Source organism: Engraulis encrasicolus, chromosome 24 (assembly GCF_034702125.1).
Source record: "Engraulis encrasicolus isolate BLACKSEA-1 chromosome 24, IST_EnEncr_1.0, whole genome shotgun sequence".
In the NCBI taxonomy this organism is placed as follows: domain Eukaryota; kingdom Metazoa; phylum Chordata; class Actinopteri; order Clupeiformes; family Engraulidae; genus Engraulis; species Engraulis encrasicolus.
The window spans coordinates 19,540,681-19,566,729 of record NC_085880.1 but is presented as its reverse complement, the minus strand read 5'-3'; the positions used below and the strand labels follow the sequence as shown (position 1 = coordinate 19,566,729).

The 26,049-nt window shown below is 45.9% G+C and overlaps 4 protein-coding genes across 4 annotated transcripts in view; 2 read left to right on the top strand and 2 right to left on the bottom strand.

Moving 5' to 3' along the window:
- Positions 1-8,537: 8,537 nt before the first annotated feature.
- LOC134441387 (clathrin heavy chain linker domain-containing protein 1-like) lies at positions 8,538-17,311 on the bottom strand. Its single transcript, XM_063191675.1, has 11 exons — positions 17,056-17,311; positions 16,753-16,940; positions 16,445-16,596; positions 14,768-14,969; positions 14,014-14,126; positions 13,785-13,875; positions 12,994-13,100; positions 12,360-12,534; positions 11,068-11,270; positions 9,568-9,747; positions 8,538-8,907 (listed from the first exon to the last, which is right to left on the bottom strand). The coding sequence occupies exons 1-11, from the start codon at positions 17,218-17,220 to the stop codon at positions 8,723-8,725; spliced, it is 1,761 nt and encodes a 586-aa protein (XP_063047745.1). The 5' UTR covers positions 17,221-17,311; the 3' UTR covers positions 8,538-8,722.
- A 263-nt stretch (positions 17,312-17,574) lies between these two features.
- Positions 17,575-20,548, top strand: rps27a (ribosomal protein S27a). The gene is made up of 6 exons (XM_063191676.1): positions 17,575-17,654; positions 17,763-17,827; positions 18,385-18,439; positions 18,552-18,637; positions 19,307-19,438; positions 20,361-20,548. The coding sequence occupies exons 2-6, from the start codon at positions 17,780-17,782 to the stop codon at positions 20,508-20,510; spliced, it is 471 nt and encodes a 156-aa protein (XP_063047746.1). The 5' UTR covers positions 17,575-17,654; positions 17,763-17,779; the 3' UTR covers positions 20,511-20,548.
- A 211-nt stretch (positions 20,549-20,759) lies between these two features.
- On the top strand, positions 20,760-23,534 carry prorsd1 (prolyl-tRNA synthetase domain containing 1). The gene is made up of 2 exons (XM_063191677.1): positions 20,760-21,246; positions 22,560-23,534. Exons 1-2 carry the CDS (start codon positions 21,163-21,165, stop codon positions 22,986-22,988), a joined length of 513 nt encoding a protein of 170 aa, XP_063047747.1. The 5' UTR covers positions 20,760-21,162; the 3' UTR covers positions 22,989-23,534.
- Positions 23,535-23,681: 147 nt separating this feature from the next.
- LOC134441292 (girdin-like) overlaps positions 23,682-26,049 on the bottom strand; it is a 100,914-nt gene continuing 98,546 nt past the window's right edge. Inside the window, exons 36-37 of the mRNA XM_063191543.1 lie at positions 25,936-26,042; positions 23,682-24,931 (exon numbers count right to left, since the gene is read on the bottom strand). Of these exons, the coding sequence (XP_063047613.1) occupies positions 25,978-26,042 (65 nt within the window). The 3' untranslated portion in view covers positions 23,682-24,931; positions 25,936-25,977. The remainder of the gene's footprint in view (positions 24,932-25,935; positions 26,043-26,049) is intronic.

Genomic DNA, 26,049 nt, shown 5'->3' with positions numbered 1-26,049 from the left:
AGTGGGTCTCTTCAAGGGCCATTCAAAGACAGAAACATCTCTCTCTCTCTCTCTCTCTCTCTCTCTCTGTTTTACACACACACACACACACACACACACACGCACGCACACACACACGGCTGATGAGAAATCAACACAGTCAGGCACGTGACAACCACAACTCAAGTGGAGGCTTTTCCCAGTCCTCATACGTGAGACTGGACCAAACATTTTTTATTGCCGAACTATTAATACGGTTTGGTTTGTGATGTCAGTCCAAACCAAACAAACATATTAAAATGGCCACGCATCTCACTATAATTGTACAAATGTCATTTTAAATGTACATGCTTGACGTTCTGGCAAGAAATGTGGTTTAGGGAGGGAGATGGAGCTCGCAGGTTATATTGAAGTGTTCACACATCACCATATGAGCCTGACCATTTTTACATTAATGAAACCAACGGGTTTGCTCTCCGATTTCCTGCCTGTATATGTATCACATCAATTTATGACATGTACGTAAAGAGATAGGTGAGTCTGCCATCAGAGAGAGAGAGAGAGAGAGAGAGAGAGAGAGCGAGAGAGAGAGAGAGAGAGAGAGAGAGAGAGAGAGAGATCCTGATTTAGAACACCGGCAGGGGTAAGGCAGGGGCGTAGCAGCAACGTTTGGGCCCTATGTACAGTCAGCTCCAATGGAGCAAACCCCCCCCCCCCAGCTATAGATCTTCAGAAATCAGACTGTGTGTGGGCCCCCCATATACATGGGGCTCTGGTGACTCAGTCACACTTCACCCCCCTGAACGACACCCCAGGGGTAAGGACTAGGGAGTGTACTTCTTCCACTGCTGTTAAACACAAGACCCTTTACTTCTCTCCTCAGCTAGCAGCTGCTTGAGAGCAACCAGTCTCTCTCGCCCGGTCGCCCACCTAAACACCCACCGCACTGCACTGCACGGCACCCATCCCCTGCCCCCATCCAGACATCCACTGCACGGCACCCCTCCCCTGTCCCCATCAAAACACCCACCGCACCCCTCCCCTGCTCCCAACCAAACACCCACAGCACAGTACGGCATGGCACGCACCCCTCCTCTGTCCCCACCCAGACACCCAACGCACCTCTCTGCACCCCTCCGCTCCCCTCCCCTGCACCCATCCTCATCCCCTGAGTGGCACTGGGGGCGACCCACCGCGCTGCTGGAGCTTTATTGCCCAGTGACAGGAACAGTGATATAATGCAGCAGGACAGGCACCCGAGTGGAGGGCGGACTGGTGACCTAGTGTACAGTAGTACGGTACGGCTCTGAATGATCGCATGGATTGTGACTAAGTGCTCTGTGAATTTGGGGGGATGAGGGAGCACAGCAGAGGGGCTGCAATGGTGCCTGTGACTCAGCACAGCTGCTATCACTCTCTCATCCATCCTCTCTCTCTCTCTCTCTCTCTCTCTCTCTCTATCCCCAGCACTCTCCCTCTCATTCTGTCTGTCTCTCCCTTTTTCCTCCCCCCATCTCTCTCTCTCTCTCTCTCTCTCTCTCTCTCTCTCTCTCTCTCTCTCTCTCTACCCCCAGCACTCTATGTGTCTGGAGCGCCCACACCGCCTGGCCCGGCCGGTCTTAACATGGAAAATCCACAGTGGACCAAAATGAGATGTGATCAAAATGGAGATTAGCTTATTTTATTCCCAAGCTGGAGTAGAGAGATAAACATAGCCACTTGCTGGACTCGTTTGCAACTTTCCTGGACTGACCATGTGCTTAGTCACGGATACATAAATAATAACACAGCTCCACTGACTGTGGGCCAATGAGGCTGATGTGGCGACCGGCTGCAAAGTGTGTTGTGTGTTGTGCAAGAAGTACGCAGGCATCAGTGTTGTTGGGGACCATTTGTTTATGTTGGTTCATGTTACAAATCATTCAGCCCAGATTGTAAAGACATCTCCTGGTTTATGAGGAGGACCAATCGGATGTGTAAATCTTGGCGAGTGCGCGTTGAATGTCAAGTTTTGATTGGCAAAAAAATGTCAGAGAGCGTTTTGGGGGCCAAGCGAGCGAGCCACGTGGCTTTGGCGGAGAGGGTGTCCTATTGCACCTCCCATCCTCCTTCACTCAACACCACGCTGCCGCCACCGCTGCTGCCGCATTGTTTTATTGATGAGACAGCTGAAGTGGACCCGTGGCAGGCAGGCCGGAGCTCAGTTTCACATCTCCAACCGGGCAGACGGACGGACGGACGGACAGACGCACGGGGTCCTCCAAGAAATGTCACACAAGCAAGCAAGTGAGCCTGTGATCGCCTTGTCTTATCTGTTCTGTTCAGGGGCGTAGCTGCAAATTGTGGGCCCTGTGTACAATCAGCACCCCCCCCCCCACCCACCGCAGCCATATATCTACGGTACATAAATCGGACTGTGTGTGGGCCCCTTTGTATACCACATGGGGCCCTGGTGACTAGGTGACACTTTACTCCCCTGGTTCTTTTCTCAGCTTCAGTGATCAAGTGGATTAATGGATCAAAGGGATCTAATTGGTGAAATATTTATGAATAAGTAGTGTACATCTATGAATCCAAACTGTGTGTATATTAAGTGCTTGGGCAATTTAAGCCGGCAGCAAATGATCCCTCTTAATAAAGCATACCATGAATTATTAATGAAGATGGATTCATGCGTTTAGAAAAACACTTTCCAGTCAAACGGGGCTTTTCAGGAGAGGGATGTAAAACTGATCTATCCACATTCTCATATCAGGATGCAGAAGAGGCTGGGTCTGGGACTGAGAGAAATGAAGGATTTGTGTGTGCTGCACTGTGTATATGTACACTCTATATATATGCTACTGTATGCATGGTAGAGTGTGTATTCATATGCCCATGTGTTTACATGGCTATGCTTACACACATGTGTGTGTATAATGTCCCTCTGCAGGCAAGTAGTGTGTACAGTATACAGTATATATAGTGGTATCCTTGATGCAGGCGGGCGAGATAGGGGCATGCTAGTGCTAAGTGGGCCTAATCCATGTAGGCTGCTTTAAGATCTGTGTGCCCCATATTGCAATGCAGGCAGGATTGTCTCTACAGTACTTGCTGCACTGAGTGGGCCAGGAGCCAGATGGAGAATCCAAATGGAGCCTTTATAGGATATAGATACATCATGAGCAGAGACACAGTAGTGTATGTGCACACAGTGAAATATGAAGTGAACTACTTGGCAGAGACTAAACAGACAAAAAGAAGGAAACTGCAGTCTACTAAACATTACAGTGACTACAAACTACACACCCAACAAAGAGAAGGCAACTCATTTGTAACTTAATTAATTAAAAACTATCACTAACTATCACTAACTAACTATCACTAACTATCATTAAAAACTTTCATTTGCCTGCTTTTACTTCACATTGCTTTAGGCCCAGCTAATATGTACAATAAGAAACTTGCACGTGCACCTTCATTTCTGTCCTACCTATATTGTCGTTCTGTATTTTTCCTGTGCTCTTTTTATCCACTAGTGATGTTGTCTATGATTATGTCCTCGTTTGTAAGTGGCTTTGGTTATAAAGTGTCTGCCAAATGCAATGTAATGTAATTGTAGGTTTAGGAACAATGCTGCATCATGTGAAACTAGATGAGGGTGAAATGAGACCAAATGCACTGGGTCTAAATAAGCATTTCACATTATTATGGCTCATTCTATGGCCTTCTTGTAAATGAACTTGGCATCTCACAAATCAAGAGTTGTTTTGTTCTCTGACCCTGTTGCATGTGAGCGCTTCTAGCTGCACACATCCCACAACCGTACTACACACACACACACACACACACACACACACACACACACACACACACACACACACACACACACACACACATACCTCACACACACACACAATTGGAACTTGTTGTTCTCACACCCTCTGCTACTTCCTGGCCCCAGGAATGTGGGCAATGAGCGCATGCGATTCCCCATTAGTTTGTTATCATGACTAGATTACCATTAGGGACATTATTCAGACCACAGACACCGAAGCAAGCACAGAGCCTGACTCAGTTTTGGGGGATAGTGTCCTAGCATTACTTTCACACATTTGTATGAGCCTGAGTCTAGATAAATAAGTTGCAAAGAAGGGATTGAGATGAACAACGTGTTTGGGGTCTTCCAAAGGGCAAGGCAAGTTCCCTATTTTCATATTCCAGTTTTGGTACGTTTCTGTAATGTTACCTAAAATAGAAAGTCTTATGTATTTAATAATGCCTTAGGGGAAACAGACAGGAACAACACCACGGAGGGTTTCATTTTGTTACGAAAAAAAAAATAATCAAAACAGAAGCGTTTCCTATTTCTGCACAGTATACTTCAGCAGCACATTTACAAATAACTCACCCCTAACCCCTGCTTGGGAAAACAATCTCTGGCAAATAATAAAAACTGATGAATCATTCTGACTCCTCTAATTGTAGCCATGCTGTATTTGCTTCTGTTGGTCTCCCTCTAATCCTGTGACATGTTTATGGTGAGTGCACTGATAAAACAGACAATGTGCACGTACGTACTATATATATATACACACGGCAAACAGAGTTTTCACAACAACAGCCCCCACCCCTTTGGAGGCATGCACATAGCTCACTATAGCAGCCAGGAAAAGGAAGCTGTTTAGACACACCTACCAGATGCACGTCTTGACCCCTCAGTAACTGACCCTTTCCTGTGTTTGCTTTGTGTGTATTAACTTTTTAGTGTTTACAGCAGGGGTGGGGAACCGTTTTTATTTGATTAAGTCCTCCAAGGGCTGTACTACGAACACAAACCAGGATTTCTCCCTGCACTTTAGGCCTATATTGATATATATGCATTAAACGGCCACCTTTACAACAGACCCCACCTTCACTAGGTCCCCTGAAATATAATTTAATTGTATTGCAAATGAAATTTCTAAGATTTCTTTACAAAACATGTCATAATTCATGTGAAACTGCACGGCATTAAAATTATGTCGGGGGGGGGCGGATAAGGCAGCCTCAAGGGCCGTAAACGGTCGCCGAGACATAGGTTCCCCACCCCTGGTTTACAAGATGGGAGTTTGCTTGCTAACCTTTCAGAAGACCAAATGCTGGGTTTCCATCATACACGCCTCCACCAGTCTATTAAAGCACGGAAGCACTCGCAGCAAAACACACACCCGGGAGGCCTCTGTGAAAAATCAATGGGACTTTTTATTTTTCCATCCATACTGTATTCACAACCCTACAGACATCTAATACAGGGGGCATGAATAAAATGAATGTCTCACACAGGTTGTGTTAGTCAGTGGATGGGGACATGACATAGCATGCAGCTATTGCATCCAGTTACAGCAACGACGCGCACGTCAGGTGGCACTTCAGATGACCTCACACACAAGCAGCTTCCAAACGTTACCAAAAGCTTTCATCACTCACTAGCCAGCCCATGACTGTCTGATGTTGACTCACACACTAACTCGCTTGCTGGCAGCCATGAGGTAACTGCATACTTGCGGTGGCTGGATGAACACCAAGCGCCAGGGTCGCAAGCAAAGCAAGCGCCATACCAGGGCCCGTTTACACAGGAAAACCTCGACAAACACTCCACAAACAATGGAGCTGGAAGTGAGTCAACGCTCAGTGTGGTGGGTGTCGGACTGAGAGAGAGCGAGAGCAGAGAGTGCCTGACACAATGGCACTGCGCTGGGCACTGTCCCGTGGCCCCTGTCTGCTAGACGGTCATGTCAGTTCACATCATTGGGACGCGGACGGACGCGGGCAGAAGCCCTGGAGCGCATAGCTAGGCCGGCTGTGCCACTTTAGGCGAGAGGAGAGGGGGAGACGCGACTGTGGACGCAACACAGCGCAGTGAAGCTCAGCTGAGGACACACACCCACACACACACGCGCACACGCACACACACACATACTCTGATCAGTCTGTGCGCGCGCGCGCACACACACACACACACACACACACACACACACACTGATCAGTTTCCACATAGACACAGACACACACCGGGAGAGAGGGGGAGAAGAGCTCTGGCTCTCGTTTAGCCGGTGATGGAGCGGGTGGGGGTGGGGGCAGGGCGAGTTGTGCCTAATCTTTGGAAATGCCCATGCTTGCTGTTCCACTTGCGAAGGAACCATGTCAGGTCAAACAGTAGGGTTTGTCGCAGTTAATTATACTCTCAACCCACCAAATCTGAACGGCAGGGTTTCCTTTTTATCATGACGACGTCCATAACTGTAGGATTCCCCCCCAGTCTCTGTCTGGCGTTTACATCATAGTAAAGAGATAGAGTAGTGCTTTAGACGAGAGTACCATCAATGAGACACAAGGCGAATAGAAGAAGGGAACTAACTAATTCATTTAAAATGCCTGTGTTTGAAAATGAGAGTGCGAGTGAAGAGGGGAACGTGAGAGGCAACGAAACCCTGTATCCTGGCGGGCAGGCAAGGAGACAGGCAGGCAGACAGGCAGGGAGACAGGGAGGGCAGGCAGGGAGACAGGGGGGGAGGCAGATAGACAGGCAGGCAGGCACACAAGCAGGCAGGCAGAAAGGCAGGCAGGCAGGCAAGGAGACAGGCAGGCAGGGAGCAAGGCAGAAAGGCAGACAGACAGGCAGACAGACAGACAGGGAGGCAGGGAGGGAGGCAGACAGGCAGGGAGACAGGCAGGCAGGTAGGCAGGGAGGGAGGCAGACAGGCAGGCAGGGAGAGAGGAAGGCTCAGCGAGGAGGCTGGTTGTCAGGAAAGGGACAGAAAGGAGGGAGGGAGCGAGCGAAGGAGAGAGGGGGAGGGAGAGAGAGAGAGAGAGAGAGAGAGAGAGAGAGAGAGAGGGAAGAAGGGAGCAAGCGAGGGAGAGAGAGAGGGAGAGAGAGACGGAAGGAGGGAGCGACAGAAGGAAGGAGGGAGGGAGTGTGCTACGGTGCTGGCTGTGCTCGGAGGAAAGCTGCGTCATGCTGGCTCATCGGTAGGCCAGCAAACACTCCCTGAGACTGCAGGAGATCAATATGGACAGGACAGGCACGGGGGGGAGGCAGGCAGCAGCAGGGGGGTGGTGGACAGAACAGGAGGAAAGGAATAGGGCTGGGGCACTTAAGCCTTAAAGGGGCCCCTCATAATCAGCAGGGCAGAACTGAAATAACAGTGGGCCCCGCACCATTGTGGGCCCCTATTTTCAGAAATGTAAAAAAAAAATAAAAAAATTTACATTTCTGAAAATAGGGGCCCACGAGAGTGCAGGGCCCACTGGGAAATGCCCACTATGCCAGATGGCCAGTCCAGCCCTGCAAGAGGTCAATGTGGACAGGACAGGAGTGGAGGCAGGGAGCAGCAGGGGGGTGGTGTACAGGACAGGACAGGCATGGGGGGAGGCAGCGGCAGGGGGGTGGTGGACAGGACAGGCACAAGGGGGAGGGTGCGCAGGAGCTTAAAGAGCACACTCATGCTCTCTCTTTACAATTATGTGTTTTATGCATTTGTGCATTAGGTACGAGTGTATGTATGTACGTACACTGTGTGTGTGTGTGTGTGTATGTGTGTGTGTGTGTGTGTGTGTGTGTGTGTGTGTGTGTGTGTGTGTGTGTGTGTGTGTGTGTGTGTGTGTGTGTGTGTGTGCGCGTGCGTGCGAGCGAGCGAGCGAGAGAGAGAGAGAGAGAGAGAGAGAGAGAGTTTGCAATAATGCTTTGGCTAATAAACATATCTGAAACTGCTCCAAGGCAGAAAAAGTCAAAAGCATTGCTGCTGACACAAAACTAAGTAACACGTTTCACTGGGAGGGAGGAACTTGCCGTTTTCCGTCGGGTCTGGGAATATGACCAGATGCGTTCGGTACCCTTGAAAGGCCCTATAGATACGACACCCTCCACATCTTATCTTGTGTGGCCTAACTGCCATACGAATGCAAACTAAGCAGTATAGGGTTTTCTAGTGGCACAGGCGGAAAAGCGTTCACATTGAGATGGCAGGTGGTTGTGGTGACGAGTGACACAGTTGTCAGCAGTCAAGCCTCACAACCGTCCCAGGAATGAAGAGTAGACCCTGCAGTCCCTGTTTATCAAATATGGGTGATGTTTGTCAACTGTGTCAACTGAACGGGGACTCTATTCCTTTTCATGTGGCCCGCTTTTATTGTCACCCTTTGCAAACCAACAAAGAGTACTCTGTGTGTCAGGGCGGGGGAAGTGGAGTGGAGTGAGTGGAGGGAGTGGGGCGACGGAGGAGGCTGGGTGGGGGTGGCTGTAGTGGCGGGTTGGGGACAAAGGCGTCACTCTACCAGCCCACTCTGCCCTAAGACTGGCGTTGACACAATTGGAGCGAGCTGACAGTGATCGCCACCACTAGCCTACTCATCCCTGGGTTTTAATGAGCTTCACCATTGCCTGGCTGAAGCATGCTGGGATTCAAACGCCTGTGTAGCCTATGTGTGGGAATGATGGGAAGTGGGAAGGGTTCTTTGGGAGATACCTGTTGTATTCAAGGATCATCAGGATCCAGATGGAATTGAAAAAGTTCATACAAAACACTACGGACTATGGATGCAAATATAAGTGTGACACTGTAAAACATGGCACTGTTTATAACCAAAAGTATGGCAACATTCTGTTATTATTGATTAAAAAAAAACATCACATGTCGGGGGTAAAAAGCTGTCAATAGTGCCTTGAAGGCCTGGGACTTACTATATTTGCCTGATTAGCGCCCTCTAGTGGGCTCTAGCGGCTCTACAGCAGCACATGGTCCATGGGCTTATCCTCCTTGGCGGTCGTGAAACACATGGCATACTGCAAGATGCCATTGATCTCCTGCGCCAGCTGATGGTAGTTCTTCTGGAAGCAGTGGTTGGCGATCTCATGCCAGCCCTTGGCAGTGCACCTGGTGTCCTCCGTAATGGTTTTCTCCAGAGAACCTGAGAGTCATCACACACCACATTTTACAACTCATGTAGTACAGCACATTGACAAATTTGTCCCTGAAGACTAATGAAGACAACACAAATCCAAAACCTAATCCCACACAGCATCTCTGCATTGTTGTACAGCATACCGGTAGCCCAAAATATCGGTATGCCTCAGAATAGCACATTAAGGTGCACTGTGTAATATTTTTTGTAGTTTTTATTTCCAGAATTCATGCTGCTCATTGATAAATGTTCGCTTTTTCACAAATAGTTACCACCACCATGAAATTCTTATTCGTATCTGCCATTTTTTATTTCCAGAGATAGATATTTTTAACTTCAAAACGTACTGTACTTTGTTCATACTAGTAAATATTAGTTTATTACATATATGAAACGATAACATTTGGCAATAGGCAGCACATCTAAGTGCAGCAGTGTGTGGTCATCCATCCACTCAGTTTTCTGGGTGTCTGTAGTTATGTTGTGTTGTGATCCTTAACCTTGGCGTCCTGCGTGTATCTCCGCTACCAGGTCCGTCCATCTACCGTATCTATCTATCTATCTATCTATCTATCTATCTATCTATCTATCTATCTATCTATCTATCTATCTATCTATCTATCTATCTATCTATTTATCTATCTATCTTGTGTTGTGACCCTTGACCTTGGCGTCCTGTGTGTATCTCCTCCAGTAGGTCCAGGGCCAGGTCCTCCAGGTCGGAGTTGAAGAGCGCCTGGCACGCGTAGCCCACAGACAGGATGGCCAGCCGGCCCTTATACTCCTGCGTCAGGGCCTGCAGCAGCGCCATGCTGGGACACCCGCGCAGCACATGCAGGCAGTCCTCTGAAATAGGGGAGGGAACACAAACACACAACACAACACAACACAACACCGATTATACATGGGCACCCGCGCAACACATGAAGACAGTCCTCTGAAATAGGGGAATACAAACACACAACACAACACGACACGACACGACACGACACGACACGACACAACACAACACAACACGACACAACACCGAGTATACATGGGCACCCTCGCAACACATGCAGACAGCCCTCTGGAATAGAGGAACACAAACACACGACACAATATGATGATACAGGAGCCAAGCAGTCTTCTACAACAGGGAAAAACAGTACTGCTCATATAGAATAGGGCCAATACAATAGTATAATATTACATTTTTTTAAAAGCAGTTTTATATTTAAAAAAATGTAACATGCATTTCTCCTTCATGTGTTGTCAGTATTCCTTTCACAACACTTTTAAAACCCTGACATTTCATGTGTGGTTAAGAACGGTATTGAAATTCCACGACTTTCCAGAGACCAAACGAGGACACTGTGCGCTGTGCTTCAATGCAGTGTGACTGAACATTCATTGACCCGAGCGTCTGTATAGAAACAAGGGGAACGCTGTCTGTCAGTGCAGCCACCTGCTCCTAAATAAGATGGGGTCACTAATGGCTGAATAATATCCACCCCCACATCAGGGGCAGTCATGGGTAAGCAGTTAGGGCGTCAGACTTGTAGCCCAAAGGTTGTCGGTTCGACTCTCGACCCGCTAGGATGGTGAGGGGAGTAATTAAACAGTGCTCTCCCATCCTCCTCCATGACTGAGGTACCCTGAGCATGGTACCGTCCCGCCACACTGCTCCCTTTCGGGCGCCATTTGTTGTGTGCAGTGTGCAGTGTTAACTTGTGTGCTATGGAGTGCTTTGTCACAATGAAAATGGGAGCTGGAGTCTCCCAGTTGGGCTTAAAAAAAAAGTCAAATCAAATGTACTTTATTGTCAAAGATCTATGTAACAGGGTTAGCACAGGAGTTTGAAATTGCCTTTGACCAGTCTCCAATGTGCATTGACAACAATCTCTCTCTCTCTCTCTCTCTCTCTCTCTCTCTCTCTCTCTCTCTCTCTCTCTCTCTCTCTCTCTCTCTCTCTCTCTCTCTCTCTCTCTCTCTCTCTCACACACACACACACACTCACACTCACACTCACACACACACACACAAACTAACATACTCATAAATGAATTTACAATTCTTTCTCTGACACATTCACTCACAACACACACACAACACACACTCACACATACAGTTTTCAAACACTAACACATTGATATGTTACAGTAACATATTACTGACATCACTCACCGTCAGTGAAGTTCTTGTTCTGGTGAATGTACTCGATGGCTCCAAAGGTCATTCCTCTCTTGCACATGGTGAGGGCTGCCTTCCTCTGCATGCCACAGGCCGAGTAGACGATCTGCGCCAGGGCCAGGCAGGTGTCCGTCATGCGCAGCTTCTTGTCCCCATGGCCACAGATGACGTCACCGAGAGCTTCGGTATACGCCAGCCTGTATGGCGGGAGAGGAAAGGTGTGTGTGAATGTGTGAATGTGTATATACAAGTTCAAGTTCAAGCTTATTGTAACCACATCAACAGCATAACATACAGTTGTTAGGAATGTATTTTGGTTTGCTAACAAATGCAACAATACAAACAGACAACAAACAAACAAACAAACAAAAGGGGCCATGAATAACAGGGAATTACGCATACAAATAGACATTTAAAAGTGCAATATTACGACTTGATACTGTTAAGGTTACAAAGTGCAAAGAAGTGGAGTGGCTGTAAAGTGCTAGTGCTAGAGCATGTTCAAGTTCAAGTGGCGGATGGCTTGTAGGTAGGTACTGTCCCTAAAACGTGTGGTATTGCATGGGATGCTGCGGTACCTTTTCCCTGATGGAAGGAGTGTGAGTAGGTGGTGTGCTGGGTGAGTGGGTCAGAGGTGATGTTCTTGGCTTTCCTGGCTATTCTGGTGTTGTACTGTGAGGCTAAGGTGGGAAGACTGTGACCGATGATTTTAGAGGCCCTGCGTACTACCCTCTCCAGTTGCTGCTTATCCTGGCTGGTGGAGCTGCCATACCAGACCATGTCCAATTGGTAAAACCCAGGTATTTTACAATATGTAGCACTAGAATGTTCCTTCTGAATCCAGGTTGGCCATCACTGTTACCTGCGCTGTGTGACCCAGTGCGTGGTGAGCTGCAGAATATTTTGTATAACCCAGAATAACTTTTTAGGGGATATTCTTCACATAAGGAGCAGGGCTTGGCACTGGCACCTGCCAACCGGCCAAATGCTAGTTAAACTTGGCTGTGGCTAGTAACAATTTCAGTCTCACTAGCCATTTTGACAGGTAACTTATTCTTTGATTTGACAAATCACAGTAATTGCATAAATAGTTTTTTATTTAAATGCAAGATTCTAAAGACAAAATTGACAACAAAATTCTGGCTAGCAGACAGGCTAAATAGCTAGTGACTCTGGAAAACCACTAGCCACAGTGGCTGGTGAGCAAAATAATTAGCGTCAAGCCCTGATAAGGAGAACTCAATACTTCAGTAGCTATGTTTTTTTTAAAAATAATTATTTCTGACCTGCGCTGTGTGACCCAGTGTGTGACGAGCTCCACAAAGTTGTGCTGCAGGGCGCAGCGGACGGCCTCCACTGACAGGTCCTCAGCAGGCAGCTGACGCTCGTCCTGCACCGAGTTCATTATGGCCTGGAAGAAGAGCAGCAGAGGGGGCACCGCACCCTGGTACTCTGTGATGGCTACAACAGCAGGAGAGATGGGGGAGCAAGAGAGAGAGAGAGAGAGAGGGAGAGAGAGAGAGAGAGAGAGAGAGAGAGAGAGAGAGAGAGTTTAACCGCACCCTGGTGCTCTGTGATGGCTACAACTGCAGGAGAGATGGGTAGAGAGAGAGAGAGAGAGAGAGAGAGAGAGAGAGAGAGAGAGAGAGAGAGAGAGAGAGAGAGAGAGAGAGAGAGAGAGAGAGAGAGTAATGCAGGTACAGGTGTGAGGCAGCAGGTAAGCTTGAACAAAGCATCAATATTCACCAGACACTGATTACGGTTCACTTCTTCTTTTTGGAATGTCCTCTGATCATTCATTCTTTGATCATGTAACACGGGGACTCAGACAACACATACTTTTTATTTAAATAAAAAAACACCTATCCATTGTATAATAACAACATATAGATGTGGTGATTTAGAATTCAAATGGCAAACCTTTGAACTTCTCCATGGTGGCCATGTTCCTGAGCACCCCGTGCGGAGACTTGGCAGCATGGAAGGCCGCTGCCTCATACTCACCGTTTTCAAACAGGTCTATGAACCTGTTGAGAGAGGAGACCTCAATCAGGATATAGTGGGCACAATGGCCACGTTTACATGCTGTTGCTAATTCCGAATGAATAATTCAGAATTAAATATTTCTGTGGACTTTACATTGCACTTTCATTTAATTCCGAACTGTGAAGTGTTCACATGATGTTTTCAAAGCGGAATTAAGTTTCATTCATTTCAAAATTAAATTGAGTTCATTCTGAATTAAATGTCTCATGTAAACGAGGCCAATCAGAACCAGAGATAGGGAACTCAGTTTCAAAAAATAAAGATAACGCCACATTTTTTGAGGTCAGACAATTTAGTGAAGCAGCTGATCCTAAATCAAAAAAAAAAAAAAATTGTGATTTGTGTCTGTCAATTGACAGGACAGCGGAAAACGGGCAGGAAATGGGAGAGAGAAAGAGATGGGTAAGGATCAAGAAATGATCTCTCGCCAGAATCAAACCCATGTGCCCGGTATAATGGTATGGCACACTTGTCCACTGGACGGCATCGCCCCCATCTTGTCACATTTTGAGGCAGGTGAACGGGCTAACTAATGAAGAAGACACCGGTGCACGGAGCACATAGAGCAGGAATACATGGCAGGATGCACAATTCTCATGTCAGCTTCCACACCTCTTTACATAATGAGTAACGTGTACCACACTAGTACTATGAAGCAAAATTACCTCTCAATGCATTCAACAAGTAACTCTGATTCGTTGACTTTAGTGGGATCGTCATCCTCATATCCACTGCTCTGATCAACTGCATCCGATACTGTGAGCCAAACATAATGCTCAATCACACACAGTACATGTAGTAAAGTTGGAGTTGGAATTAAAAAAACTGAACTTCCGTAGATGTGTAAATATTAAACAAAATTAAACAAAGTAAATATTATTAAACAAAAACCACCTTTCATGTCAACTATGATCTTCAGTTTTTCAGAGAGATACTGAACCAATGGACCATCTTCCTCTCTCGACCAGGAGGAAATAGCTTCATTCACACACTGCAGTTGTTGGAGACTGGACAAGACAAGACATATTTCAAGAAAAGATAAAGATAAGATAAGATGATACGATACGATAAGATACAATAAGATCAGATACAGTAAATGCATACAGATGCTTAAAGGTAGAGTATGTAGGATTGTGGCCAGAGTAACATTGCAACTACCGTATGCTGTCCAGTGTGACTATTCTCACATCTGATCTTTTCATGACTATTTACCATGTAATAAACTACTATTTACTATTAGTTTTCCGGTCAAAGACGTTTATTACTAGAAATACAGAGAAGATCCACCTTTTCATGTATGGACGTTGTGTGTGTGTGTGTGTGTGTGTGTGTGTGTGTGTGTGTGTGTGTGTGTGTGTGTGTGTGTGTATGAAGACTATTAAAAATATGTTTTAACACTGTTAAATCTTAAAATTAAATTAAATAAAAATTAAAAATTAAATTAAATTAAAATTAAATTCATTAAAATTAAATCTTAAAGGTGGGGTTGCAGGTTAACCATTTTAAGAATATGTACTATTATGACATCACGTTGGGGGTTTCGCGGGCTCATAGGAGTCTATGTAGAACCTCAGAATCCTGGGGGAGTTCCCCCAACGTGATGTCATACCTGCAACCCCACCTTTAAAACACTTGCTAAATCTCCTACCGCAGCTGAAGCTGGTCGTTCTCCAGGACCAGCTCGTCTCTGCGGTCGAGGGCGGCGGTGACCTTGGCGTCCAGGTCTGCCTTGACCTGCAAGGGGACGTAGTGGTTCTTCTTCAGGTCCCACAGGTCCTCGCGCTTCATCTCCAGGACCTCCAGGTAGTTGGCCAGGGCCGAGGGGTTCATCGACTCTTCAAAGGACAGGCCTGCAGTGCAAGCAAAACACCAACACCACCATCATGGGTGTGCACTGTGCTATGGGGGCAAAGTAGTGCTAAAGCACCTGCCCCTTTGCCCAACTGGACCCAAAATGACCTTTTTGAAAGGTCTTATGTGGAAGCCTTTTGTCACAATGTACTGTTGTCCACAAATGCTTGACGGTCAAAAGCATGTGATAATAACGTCCTGATATATAATACAGTATATAGCCTCCATAGTTCCACATCCAAGGGCACCTGCCCCCCAACATGTCTGCACGCCACTGACCACCATGGCATCTCTCTGTTGTTGCCAATAGAAATTATCCATTTAAAAGGTCCAAAGTCATATCGTTTGTCATGTGACTTGCTGTTGCAGTAGATTTGTATTATGTACTACTTTTGTCTATTGATTGATCAATGTACAGTACCGTATACTGGATTCTTTTGTGACATGTAAGCCACACTCTCTGTGAATGATTCTTGTCTGCATTTAATGGGATAGCATGACACACAGACAGACTTTTCCTAAGCGTCTACTCTAGATGCAAAAGATGGCTCAGGCTGAAACGTGTGTGTACTGATCCAGTTGAGCTGTTTTAAACAATCTGGAGATGAGCACACTTCTTCCGATCAACTGTATACTGGAGTCAACACCTGCTGGAGTGAATTGCTTGACATTATACCCAGCCATTCAAATGCTTGTCAGTATACCCAGCCATTGGTATCTGATTCGGAAATAGAGTCAAGCCTTCTTGCATTGAAAGGAAAAAAAGAATTGACAAAGAATTCACTTGCCAAAACTTTTTTTTTTCAGAATAATAATGTATTGGCCTAATTATGTAATATGGTCAATGTTGGCTCTGATGTACTATAACATAATAAGCGAATGTGATAACACTGGATAGTATCACTGGACAATACATAACTTAGGCCAGTGGTGGGGAACCAATTTCATTCCAGGGGCCACAAATTGAATGAAGTACTCCAAGGGCCGTACTTTGAAACCAAACCACCAGGATTTCCCCCCTGTACTTTAGGCCTAGGATATTGAAGGCGGCCACCTTTACAACAGACCCCACCTTCACTAGGTCCCCTGAAAATATAACTTCATTGTATTGCAAATGTAACTTCTAAGATTTCTTTACAAAACATGGCATATTTCATGTGAAACTGCATAACATTAAAATCATATCGGAGGCCGGATAAGACGGCCTCAAGGACTGTAAACGGCCCTCGAAACATAGGTTCCACACCCCTGACCAAGGGCGCCGGAACGAGTTTTAAAGTGGTGGTGCATTTTTTCCCTTTATTTTCTTCACAATGTTACTTCTGCTGCATTCCACTCATTTGTCTGCAGTAAAAGTTGTGAGAGCCTCATTTAGGAAGCCCAAAAGTGGGGATGCCAATGCACCACTGCATCTATCTTACCGGCACCTATGCCCCTGACTTAGGCCATGTATGATGGAAGAGCTGAGGCATACCTGGTATTTGTCCAATGGGTTGAGCTATGTCTGTGTCTGATTCCTTCTGCTCTTCAGAGGGTTGCTTGTCTTTCCTGTTCTGTTCGATTCTCTGTAGCTCAGCATTGCCTAACGCCTGCATCTCAGCAGTGTCTCTGCAAATGATTGCAATCCTAGAGAGCACACTCATACATTTAGTATTGATAGAATGAACAGTCCAGTCAAAACTCAACGTGTTTAACTGCAGTCACCAGTGCTTCATACACTACACGAGACTATCGAAAACTGTAGGCCTACATGCACTGTAGATCATGTACACACTGGGTTACCTCTCTCGAAGTTGTTCAGCTCTTCTGTGACAGTACATGAGAGAAGTGGGCTGTGCAATCACTCCCTTCAGCTTCCTCTGAGCCAGTTTGGCATCTCTGCCACTCTTTTTCACATGGTTTATGAAGTCTTCGTACTCTTTCTTGATAGTTGTTAAAATTCTCTTGTATGCAGTTACATGCTCTATCACCTGTTAATAGAATTGCACAAGGTCCTTGCATGGGTTATCCAAATATCAACCACATTGAAGTCAAATGAAATTAAAACAGTTTGTGTGTTTGCAAAAATACGCGATGAATATGTACTTTGTCAAAAGCATAGCTGTAAATAATAAATCGTTGCTCCTCGTGGCCCCTTTCTGTTGATAAATGTTCTTTTTCGGACTGGATGTACTTGCGCAGCTCCTCCAGAAAAGTGCTCTCGATGCCCATGTGCGACTCTCCACCACAGGGACCCGAATGCTTAGACATCCTTGCCAATGCTAAACATCACCCTAATTGCATTTGGGGAACTTTGACATGATCACAGACAAAATAAACAACATATAAACCGCGCTGTCAGGTATCGTTTTGATATTTGCCAAGCTGCCAGCAACAAACTACAATCTACTTCCGACAACATAGAAGTTGCCATGGGGACGGCAGTACGAGGTCCCCTATTTAAATACGGATTTAAAAAAATGTTAACTATTTAATAGCGTAATGTTAGTTGTTTCCAGCAGAGTAAAACATAACTGGTATATTTTACCCGTTGTGATTTTGGTTAAATTAAAATAACGTGTGTGTTGTTTTTTCCCACTAGGCAAATGCACGGCCACCTATGCCCCTTCTCATTTCCTAAGAAAACCCCGTCGCACGGTCGGAAAGCCCTCTTCTCATGTTCCGCCATTAGCGAGAGGCTTGTGGTAAGTGTGGCTCCTAGTTTTAAGTGTTTTTTGACCGTAAAATCACCTTTATTCCTGACTTCCGAGCCACCAGAATTAACTGAAGGTTATTCTTATTCTTTTATGCAGGTGGAAAGCTCGCCAAAATGCAGATTTTCGTCAAAACCCTTACGGGGAAGACTATAACCCTCGAGGTGAGCCCCTGCCTTGGTCTTGCTTGTATGCGCTGGCAGCACGATGCTAGGTAGCAACATTACCGGATAGCTCCCTGGATTTTCGGGCCACACGCTTTCTTCAAAGTGTTATTATGGGATATGGATATTGCATCGGAACAGACCGGTTTGAAATGCGATCTTGTTTATCAGAGTGGTAGTAAATAGAGCCCATCACACCACAACGTTTGGGCTCACAGTCACAGTCCTAGTAATAATGCTAGGCAACTTAAGTTGGCTAAGTCACTCATGGTCCAAATGTTATAAACACGTGTAATGCCATAACCGGCTACATTATCTTCTGCATGCACCTTTTCAGTCCCTCAAGGCTCACGCTATTGCAGACAAGTGATCTTGAAGTTCTCTAAACGGAGCAATCACTTAAAATGATGCTTGTCATTGGAAGTTGTCTGTCGTATCCTGTGAGATTTGCCCGTCATGCTGTGTTGTTTTAGAAGACACGGGCACTGTATTGTTGTATAAGAGGTAATGTTGGACATCACGAACTCTAACAGTAATTTTCTTTTTTCGTTTTCCAGGTTGAGCCTTCAGATACTATTGAAAATGTCAAGGCCAAGATCCAAGACAAAGAAGGTACTATAGTGACAAGTGTTGTACAGTCTGACATTGTTGACATGAAAACCAACATTGTGCACAGCTGAACAATACTTATAAAACACTTACACAATACTCCCTGTCTTCCCAGGTATCCCTCCTGACCAGCAGAGGTTGATCTTTGCCGGCAAACAGCTTGAGGATGGTCGCACTCTGTCTGACTACAATATTCAGAAGGTAAAACTTGGAAGTGTTTGACTGGAATTAGTTTTTATGTGTGGCTTATTGGGCCCATCTTACAATAGTGGCATCACTGAGCTGTATGCAGAACTGAGAGACTTGGCTTAATGCCTTGCATTAGAAATGGGACAAGTAGGGTACACAACGTTTGGAAGTTATCATTAACTTTGAGAATGTATTTTTCAACTCTGCATGCAAACGTGATTTGCAAAAGAAACAAAGCATTTTTCATGCAAAGTTCTCATGCTGCCTTCCTTGTATACACGGGACAAAGACGTCCAACATGAAATTGTCCTTCAGTGTAACGGATACTTTTGCTTACTGTAAATGCAAAAAAAAAATTTTGGCTCGGCTTTCATACATTCACTTTTCAAAAAATTGAAAATCATGTTTTTCACAGTTACAGTAAGCAAAAGTATCAGTCAGCACTGACTGACAATTTCACGTTGGACAGCTTTGACTCACACGCACACATGGATTGTTGGTTGACGCAGATGTGACATAAATTACGTCTAACTGCTGGAGTAAAACCTCTACATTTTTCTTCTGGCAAATACATGTCTGAAGTATGTTTCGACAGTATAGCCTCCGTCTTCATCAGAGGATCACATGGATGTTGATGTGTGACGTGCTTTGACGTGTTGGTGCTGTGAATGTGTTGTGCAGGAGTCCACCCTTCACCTGGTGCTTAGGTTGAGGGGAGGTGCCAAGAAGAGGAAGAAGAAGTCCTACACCACCCCCAAGAAGAACAAGCACAAGAGGAAGAAGGTCAAGCTCGCCGTGCTCAAGTACTACAAGGTGAGATCAGCGCATCTTGTCAGCAGGCTAGGCAGGCAGCCGCTTAGGGATCCCCAAGCCCATATTTGATGAACAACTCTCACTTGACTACAGTAGTGATTATTTTGTCAAATGTTTATTCCTTTGAATTTTCTTGGGGCCCCACCTGACCCTAGAATCGCTTCTGCATTCACCTACTAGAGGCACATTTTGTGTAAGCGCTTTTGTGGTTTCTGGTGATCTTTGAGTGTTCATGAACTGAAGTGGCTGGACTGAAGGAGACCATGTAGATCTGCTTCAATTAGCCATATGCCCAAAGCAGTGGCTGACTGGCAAAAGAAAAGCAAATTATGTATTTAGTAGAGTACTTTTATTAATCACGGTGTCTGACAGCTTACACAAATACAAACATGCGCAAAGACCTAATATACTGGTACATTATTGCACATTGCTGTAAATGCATGGCACACATTTGAGTACATCAATTGGCCTTGCATCAGTTCACATGCACACACCCACGCTTTCTCTCACGTGTTTTTGATGCATCTTTTTTTGTCACACTGAGTTTTGCGGGGCTGGTTTCATTTCATGGTTCAGGACTTTTTCCATTGTGCTGAGTACAAGTATTGGGGGATCATTGGCCTTCTCCAGATAAAAAAAATCCTCTTGAATTTGGACCAATGATGAGGCCTACAAGGAGTTATAAACAGGAGCAGAGTTACAAACCGCTCCAGGGCCAGCCATTTGAGTTGGGGATGTGTGGACTTTTGGCTCATTTCAATGAAGCATCCAATTTTGGCAGAATACTGGCACTTGGGGGGAATAAACATGACACTGATGTATGAAATGTAAAGAACATGAATGGGGTGTGGCTGTACAGTCTTAAGTGGAATGGGACGTAGTGTCTACGTTGAGGCCTAAACAAATGCCCTTGTCATTTCAGGTTGACGAAAATGGCAAGATCCACCGTCTGCGTCGTGAGTGCCCAGCAGATGAGTGCGGTGCTGGAGTGTTCATGGCCAGCCACTTCGACAGGCACTACTGCGGAAAGTGCTGTCTCACTTACTGCTTCAACAAGCCCGAGGACAAGTGATCTGATGGACTAATCAAATAAATTGTTCACAACACGCATTACTTTGTCATCGCTGTCTTTCCTTTTACCTGTTCAATTAAACTTGGGTGATTGTTTGAGGGTTTGGGTGATAAGTATTTAGGGTAATTGAAATTTGACATGACTGAGTTCTGGGCTGCAATTGCCAAATGTAAAAAGCTCATGTTCAGCAATTTGGTTTACCTCTGGCATGGTTTCAGCATCAAGTGAAAGCATGAGGGTAGCTATGCAATTTGAAAGGATATTTGATTAGCATACGTCTATTCACTGAAGCTGGAGGGGTGTGGCAATCTAACATCATTAGTCCAATTGACTGGAGATGAAACTGTTTTTACAGTGCCCGTGTTTATGACTTGGTGTCATCACCTTGACTATAAGACTTAATTACTAATTCGTCCTGAAATGGTTTAATAGACTAAATTTGATCTCGATAGACACATGGTGTGCCGGTTGTCTTGTCATTCTGGCCAAGAAGCCAACCAATCAACGAGCTGCATTTTCGCGCATGCGTGATTGTGAAGACAATGAAATGGGTGCTCCTGAGTACGAGTTATTTTGAGTCAATTCATTTTCGAAGTTGTGAGAACAGAAGAGTTCATAGTAAATACCCGACAAGACCGATTGGATTCTTACAATGGGGTCAGCGGAACTTCGCAAGGACCTGGAGAAGTTTTTAGAAGAACTTGGCATCGAAACGGTGTCTGTTGACCACCCAGAGGCAAGTCAACACAATCTGAGGCTCAGGCTGAACATTGTACCGAATTGAAAAGTTGTCACTCGATTTGCATCATTGTTCTACTCGATTTGCATCATAGTTCTACGCGATGCAAACAGCTAGGGTTTCGTGTCGTGCACGAATGTATTCTTTGTTGTGTTGTGTATAATAGGTTTGTGCTTCCGTACCATGCTTGAACCGGAGGCATGACCATCTATGTCTATGGGTATGACACGTGTCGTGTGACGTTTTGCTGTACTTGAATTCAGTGTCCAGCAGAGGTCGCAATCGCACTATTCAAAACAAAAAGGTCATTTGGCCTACATAAGACACGCCAGATGTGTGAAATCACGCCTAGTTGCACATCGGTGGCGTTACTCGCCTTCATAATAGAAAAAAGAAAGCTATTATCTCTGCTTCAACCATTTCATAGCAACAAAAAGGAAAACAACAGCGTTCAAGCAGCTTGATGGTGTGCTGAATAGTTCTTCACCAGGTCTTCACTTTATGCATCATCTGGACAATTCAATCTAGAGCCATATCTGGTCTTTTCGCAGGCACAGCACAGAATGTAGATGTCATATGGACACAATGTATCATGGTAGATTGGAAGAAACCATGCATTTCAATGAAGACGCACGTGAAATTCACTGAAATGTGGATGGCATGACACTGTATTATAAGCTTACTACTGCCGACATCCAATCTGACTGCTATACAATTATTTGCACCAGGTTTTGCTGCATATAAGCTCCTAACAGTTATGTGAGCCGTTATGAAAAACACTATGTTGTACTGAGTTAAGTTATTCATAATAAGAACTGAAGTTTTCCTGCAAAATACTGAAGGATTGCCAGGCTAGGCTTTTAGTGTACTGAATGCATGCAGTAATATGTACAGAAAAAAAACCTGTTTAAACAAGTGAATTGGACATGAAAACACTGTAAACTGCAGTTATTTTTTTCATAAGGGAGTGTGTGGTTCAGGGAATTCTCTCCTTAGGAGTGAAACTCACTTATTTTTTTGGCCCTTCTCACCCTCTCACTCCACACTTTGTATTCACACATTGCCGGTGACGACTGTGGTATTTGTGTGTGTGTGTGTGTGTGTGCACATGTACAAAGGTGTAGGTCTGTCTTGGAAAGTGGTGGGGAATATGGCAAATAGTGTGGACATGCTATTTTTTGCATCATGTTTGTGAAAAAGTGGTGGGGACAAGCTGGGTTTATCTCAAATGTGGTATGGATATGACTCCACCATCCACACCTAACATTACACCTGTGTGTGTGTGTGTGTGTGTGTGTGTCCCCTTTTAGGTGTTCACTGTGGAGGAGATGATGCCTCATGTGGAGCACCTGAGCGGTGCGGTCACCAAGAACCTCTTCCTGAAAGACAAGAAGAAGAAGGGCCTGTGGCTGGTCTCAACCCGGCACGACCGCCAGGTCAACCTGAACGACCTGGCCAAGAAGCTGGGCGTGGGCAGTGGGAACCTGCGCTTTGCCGACGAGGCCATCATGCTGGAAAAGCTTAAAGTGGGACAGGGCTGTGCTACCGCGCTAGCCCTCTTCTGTGACAAGGAGAAGAGTGTCAACTTTGTCCTGGACAGTGACCTCTTGGATGGGGGGCACGAGAGGATCTACTTCCACCCCATGACCAACGCCGCCACCATGGGACTCAAACCATACGACCTCATCAAGTTCCTGAAAGAGACTGGACACAAGCCGGTGCTGCAGATCTTTGAGTAGAAGACACTACCAGTACCAGGGCTCTAAATTAACACCAGCCAACTGGCCAAATACTGGTGAAATTTCAGTTTACGTAACTGGTAGAAAAGACTAACTTACGAGCCACTTACGAGGTGTGTGTTTGGCTTGTAAGATTAACATCTAATAGCCATTTTGGCCGGTGACAAAAAACACAACATAATTTAGAGCCCTGGACACTACAGATGCTCAGCGACACTTCCTGAGGTCCAAGTGGGGATTTCAAATGGGAGGTGAACTCGGGATCAGTGCAAAAAATGTCTAATTATTTGGTCCACAACTTGAACTTATCCAGGTGAAGTGACTATAACGGCATAGGCTACTGTAATACCCCGTCGCCGCTGTATGCATTTCACCACCTCCATGTTACAAAACCCTCCAAGCCCATAGCCTGTACCTTCATGTGAAGCGATCATGTCCCGTGCCAAGCCTTAATTATGCTGTCAATCAACGTACTTTAAAGTATTGCATAAACTCATTTAAGTGTCAAGTGTCAACTCTGATAAATGTAACACTGAGGAAGATTAATGGTGTCTGTGCCTGTTCAAGTTGTGTTCTCTCAAAACTTCAGTGTGTGTGTGTGTGTGTGTGTGTGTGTGTGTGTGTGTGTGTGTGTGTGTGTGTGTGTGTGTGTGTGAACCAGAAAAACAAGAAATGACACGGGAGTCTCCAGGATTTATCACATCAAATGGATTTATGCAAAAAAGTGGAAAAAGGAAGCAAATGCTAGACTTTTCACGGTCACAGTAATCATAGTCACATACACACAGAAAACACGCACACACACATAAGAGCTACCCCCCTCCCATCCCCTCCCCTCGCCCACAGAGGACCTGACCTGCCTGCACCTTTTGGCACGCACGCACGCACACACACACAAACCACTTGCACACACACACACTCAGACAAACCACTTGCGCGCGCGCACACACACACACACACACTCTGAGAAACCGCTTGCTTTTAGTCCACCAACAGAAGGGAGGCGTTCCACTTTTGGCATCTCGACGGACGACAGCTCAGGTCTCTCTGGTCCACCACCATACCACACCACACGCTGATCCAAGAAAAGGCTGACGAGGGACGTCTGGATGGAGGGTGGGAAGAGTTCTGGAGGAGGCGTGGGGTGGGGGTAGTTTGTGTTGATTGTATTTTTTGCTCCATGCAGATGTGGCTGACCTTGTTGTCCGTATGTTTTCTTTTGAATTATTATCAAACATGCGCTGCTGCTGCTTCTTCTTCTGCAGCGGCTGCGGTCCTGTAGTTTTCGCTGCAGGGGGCGCGTCAACGTCGTCTTTGCCGCCCCACTTTTTAATTCCTATAAGATGTTGGTAACAATATTTCATGCGCATTTATAATACAAAGACTGGCTGGCTGGCAGGTTTGCAAGGAAAACAAAACAAACAAAAGAACAAAAATAAAAAGAAGTCCAGCCCATTTGAAAGTCACATAGAGGAGGTGGGGTGCCCACGGTGAGGCCTCTCCTCAGAGTCGCATTAGAAAGCAAAGCTCACTCCTCAGGCTTGCTTCAGAAAGATCACTCTGGCTAGTCTCACGAGAGTGAGCATTGGCACCAACACACTGGGTCCACTTTACGAGTGCAGTCTGTTTTTCTTTTCACCATAGCAGTGCAATAGGTTAAGGAGGACAAAACAAACTATCGGATTATAAAAAGAAAACGGAACAAAACAAAAACAACAGCTGCGTTAACATTTCTTTCTTGACGTCGGTTTTTGATTTCCTTGATTCAAGGAAAAGGGAAGAAGTGTTTGTTTCTTTTTAAAAGTTTCTTTACAGAATGGGGGGTCTCGTCTGTTCCTTTTTAAACACATATACAATCATGTCTGAGTGAAGACCATCTCAGTTGGGGGGGACCAACGCTTTTTACTGGCTTCTGATTGGCCGCTCGAAGGCCACTTCTCTCTCTTGAGTCGGAGGCAGACAGAAGAGAATGATGGAGAGAAGATAAGAGAATAGAGGAGAAGAAAGAGAGAGAGGAAGAGAAACAAACAGAAACGGAAAATGAGATTAGAGACAGGCATGGTGAGGAGTAGAAAGACACACAGCCAGGGCTCTAAATTAACACCAGCCAACCCGCCAAAATGCTGGAGAAATTTCAGTTTGGCTGTTAGAAAAGACCAACTTACGAGCCACTTTGAGACATTAGTAAGTGTGTGTTTGGCTAGTAAGATACACATCTACAAGCCATTTTGGCTAGTGATGAAAAAATATGATAAGTTAATTCAGAGCCCTGCATACAGATATATAAACAGACAAACAGGTAGGAGGAGCAGCTTGGCATGCACTGGGTGTGTAGAGGGGGACAGGATTACGTTGGGCTGGGGCGGGGAGAGCAGTACAGGTCAGGTACGGGACAGCAGCCATGCTGGACAGAGAGAGGACATGGACACGGGCCTGGGCAGGGATCACAACCTGATTGGATGACACCCAGAGTCTGCTTCATCCCACCCCCATCCCCATACACACCCAGGAAGGAAGAAGGAGAGAGAGAGAGAGAGAGGGGAGAATGGTTCACTGGACAGATACAGAGCAGAGGGAAAAGAGAAGTCTGCGTTAGACGTGTGGGGGGAGGCTGGAAGCAGGAGAGAAGAGGCTGTCAAGGGGAGGAAGCAGGAGGCGCCGTAGGCACTCTGAGGACGTGCCTGCCAGGGATGTCAGGGTGGTCTGCACACAGTCCAGGACAGAGGAGAGGAGAGAAGGAGAGGAGCAGCGAGGCTGGGGCAGAAGCAGAAGCAAGCACGTGCAGCAGGGACATCTGCTAAAATACTGCACTCAGGAAGGTTGCCATGGAGACATGCCCACCCGACCCACAGCCCCTATCCCATAATAGCCCCACCCCCCCTCTCCCACATCCATCTTTGTTTTTCTCCCCCCATGGTTACCGTTGCCGATCGTTCAGGACACTCACCCTCTCTGGCCCATGAGACATGGAGCCGGGACAGCTCGAGTTTTAGGAGCTTTGCTGCTCTCCCGTTCTGCTTTTTGACTTTCTGCGCTCCTGTAACCCTTCCACATCTGCAGA

Excerpts from the sequence above, each read along its gene's own strand:
- prorsd1 (XM_063191677.1), top strand. The coding sequence starts at position 21,163 with ATGGGGTCAGCGGAACTTCGCAAGGACCTGGAGAAGTTTTTAGAAGAA. Across the intron at positions 21,247-22,559 it reads TGTCTGTTGACCACCCAGAG|GTGTTCACTGTGGAGGAGAT; the intron begins GCAAGTCAACAC and ends GTCCCCTTTTAG.
- rps27a (XM_063191676.1), top strand. The coding sequence starts at position 17,780 with ATGCAGATTTTCGTCAAAACCCTTACGGGGAAGACTATAACCCTCGAG. Across the intron at positions 18,638-19,306 it reads CTGACTACAATATTCAGAAG|GAGTCCACCCTTCACCTGGT; the intron begins GTAAAACTTGGA and ends TGTGTTGTGCAG. Across the intron at positions 19,439-20,360 it reads CCGTGCTCAAGTACTACAAG|GTTGACGAAAATGGCAAGAT; the intron begins GTGAGATCAGCG and ends TTGTCATTTCAG.
- LOC134441387 (XM_063191675.1), bottom strand. The coding sequence starts at position 17,220 with ATGTCTAAGCATTCGGGTCCCTGTGGTGGAGAGTCGCACATGGGCATC. Across the intron at positions 14,970-16,444 it reads ACCCATTGGACAAATACCAG|GCCTGTCCTTTGAAGAGTCG; the intron begins GTATGCCTCAGC and ends CTTGCACTGCAG. Across the intron at positions 9,748-11,067 it reads GAACAAGAACTTCACTGACG|AGGACTGCCTGCATGTGCTG; the intron begins GTGAGTGATGTC and ends CCCCTATTTCAG.